This window comes from Aplysia californica, unplaced genomic scaffold (genome assembly GCF_000002075.1).
Source record: "Aplysia californica isolate F4 #8 unplaced genomic scaffold, AplCal3.0 scaffold00007, whole genome shotgun sequence".
In the NCBI taxonomy this organism is placed as follows: domain Eukaryota; kingdom Metazoa; phylum Mollusca; class Gastropoda; order Aplysiida; family Aplysiidae; genus Aplysia; species Aplysia californica.
The window spans coordinates 1,358,138-1,360,232 of NW_004797277.1; the positions used below are offsets into that span (position 1 = coordinate 1,358,138).

At 39.4% G+C, this 2,095-nt stretch overlaps 1 protein-coding gene across 1 annotated transcript in view; it reads left to right on the forward strand.

The window, feature by feature from the left end:
* Window positions 1-934, forward strand: part of LOC101853046 (kelch-like protein 10) — a gene marked incomplete at its 3' end in the record, with an annotated part of 88,790 nt that extends 87,856 nt beyond the window's left edge. Inside the window, 1 exon segment of the mRNA XM_013081495.1 lies at window positions 823-934. Within this exon segment, the coding sequence (XP_012936949.1) occupies window positions 823-934 (112 nt within the window).
* Window positions 935-2,095: the final 1,161 nt, after the last annotated feature.

The window sequence follows — 2,095 nt, forward strand, 5'->3', positions numbered from 1 at the left end:
GATGATAATAATAATAATAATAATGATGATAATCAACCATTTTTGTGGGATGCAGCTCTAGGCGTTAAAAAAATTGAAGTGGTACTGCCTATACCTTAATCCATTTCTCCATCTCTTCACCAGTGAAAATTGAGAGTTAAATTCATAGATCTTTGTGAATCTACCCAAGTCAGGACTGATTGCTGGAAATTAATTTAGTAGCCCACATGGTTTCAATGACGTTATTGGAGTACATTCCATGACTTAGCGATGCTGGTAATAGCCGTTAATTTCTCAGGCTTTCCGAGGTGTCTCATGCGTCGGCGAGCTTTGTCACGAAGCCTTCACAATGGTAATAACAACTTTGTTTCAGACAGGACCTTTCGGTCACATTTAGAGGCGTTTTATAATTGTAAAACCAGGTCGAAATGCAAATCATGACCCGGACGGCACAAGTCTACCTCGATCTCCTGAAAATGTTAATCCTTTAGCTTTTGTATATATTTGTTCGTTCGTTTGAAATTGCTCCATCGCGCCTGTGTGCCTGTGTGTACGAGTGTATGTTTGCATAATGTACTTATCTTTATAGCTCTCTAGTTGTTGGGGTTTTTATGTGGATGGACGGAGGGTGCTCTGGTGTGGCAGTCTCCTCCTTTACTACCAAGCCTCTATCGTTCATATCTCTACTCCTACTTTGTTTATTACCCTCTGGTGATACCTCTAATCTGTGGCATTTATATAATTATAACCTGTTTGTGTTGAAATGCCGTAGAGGTTTTACTAAGACTTAAGATATGTTTGATTGTATATATCCTTCAGAGTCCATCTGCGTGTCCTTTTCAGTAACCTGGCTGTGGAGGTGTTGGAAGACGTGATGTACGCTATTGGGGGATACAACGGAGACAGGACCACCTCTGTCGTGGAGTGCTACGACTTCACCTCTAACACTTGGTTCGTACCCTAACCAGCTAAAAATAAACCGTGGTAATAATGTTGTTACGATACCTTTGAATTACAAAGTTCTATCTCTAACAATTTTAGCCGTTTTTAATTACTAAGACTATGAGGTCAAAAACCAAAAGTTATATCTGCTCTATCAAAATCGTAAGATTATTCTGAGCTTTGCATTCTAAAAAGCTTGAGATGCTGTGAAACTCAAATTTTGTTACTTCAAATTTCTCAGATAGAACTTTGCAGTTCTAAGGTAACGGCTAGTCTAAACAGAAAACCTTTCGAAATACAGTCGAACATGTCCCAAGATGACCATTCATTGTTGAACTCAAGTGAGGAACTGGAAAGTGGCCGTTTATACAGATGATTGTCTTGGACAGGTGAACGCTACTGCAGGTCCAACTGTAATGTATGTGAAGGGGTTTCATTAAGGTGATAATATGTAATACCGAATTTTTTTCTGGTTTCACAGAAGAAGTAGATAAATTCACGAATAAACGTAGGTTAAATAAAGATTGACCATAACTGCATGATGACGCCTATATGGTTGAAAGTACGCTGTGGTAGCGATGTGTAAATCTGTTATATAGATTTTGTTTATAAAAATAACTAGAAATGCATACGCTAGGCCATAAGATGCTACATCCACAACAGAAAAATTGCCGTGTCGCAATACATAGAATACACGCCCTTGCTGGTCGTCAAAGTGTGAGGCACTACTTTTAGGGCTAATATGATCCAGGGCGCTGTCACGCTCAAAGTAGTTTTAAAAAAAATAAATAAAAAATAAAAAAAAAGGTGGTCTGACAGCTTCCAAGAATGGACTGGTTTGTCGGCAAGAGACTCCTCAATGGACAACAGGCAGAGGATACAGGGAAAATCTAGACCTCTTATTCGCTCTGTATCCCATTGACGACGCAAATCAAGGGACGAGTAAGTGAGAAGGTATAACGGAAGTGCGTCATTGAAGCACATACGTGAGTGACCATCTGAGCTCACCAACAACAAATAGCGCATCAGGGGAGAGTGAACACTTTTTTAAAACCACCTCTATAAGTGCGAAATGTACTTAGCTAGCTCCATCTTCTGTTGATCTCTGTAATATTTTCATTTTCCATTGTCTTGGCATTTATTACATCATAATCATATCCTCCAATCCCCCCCC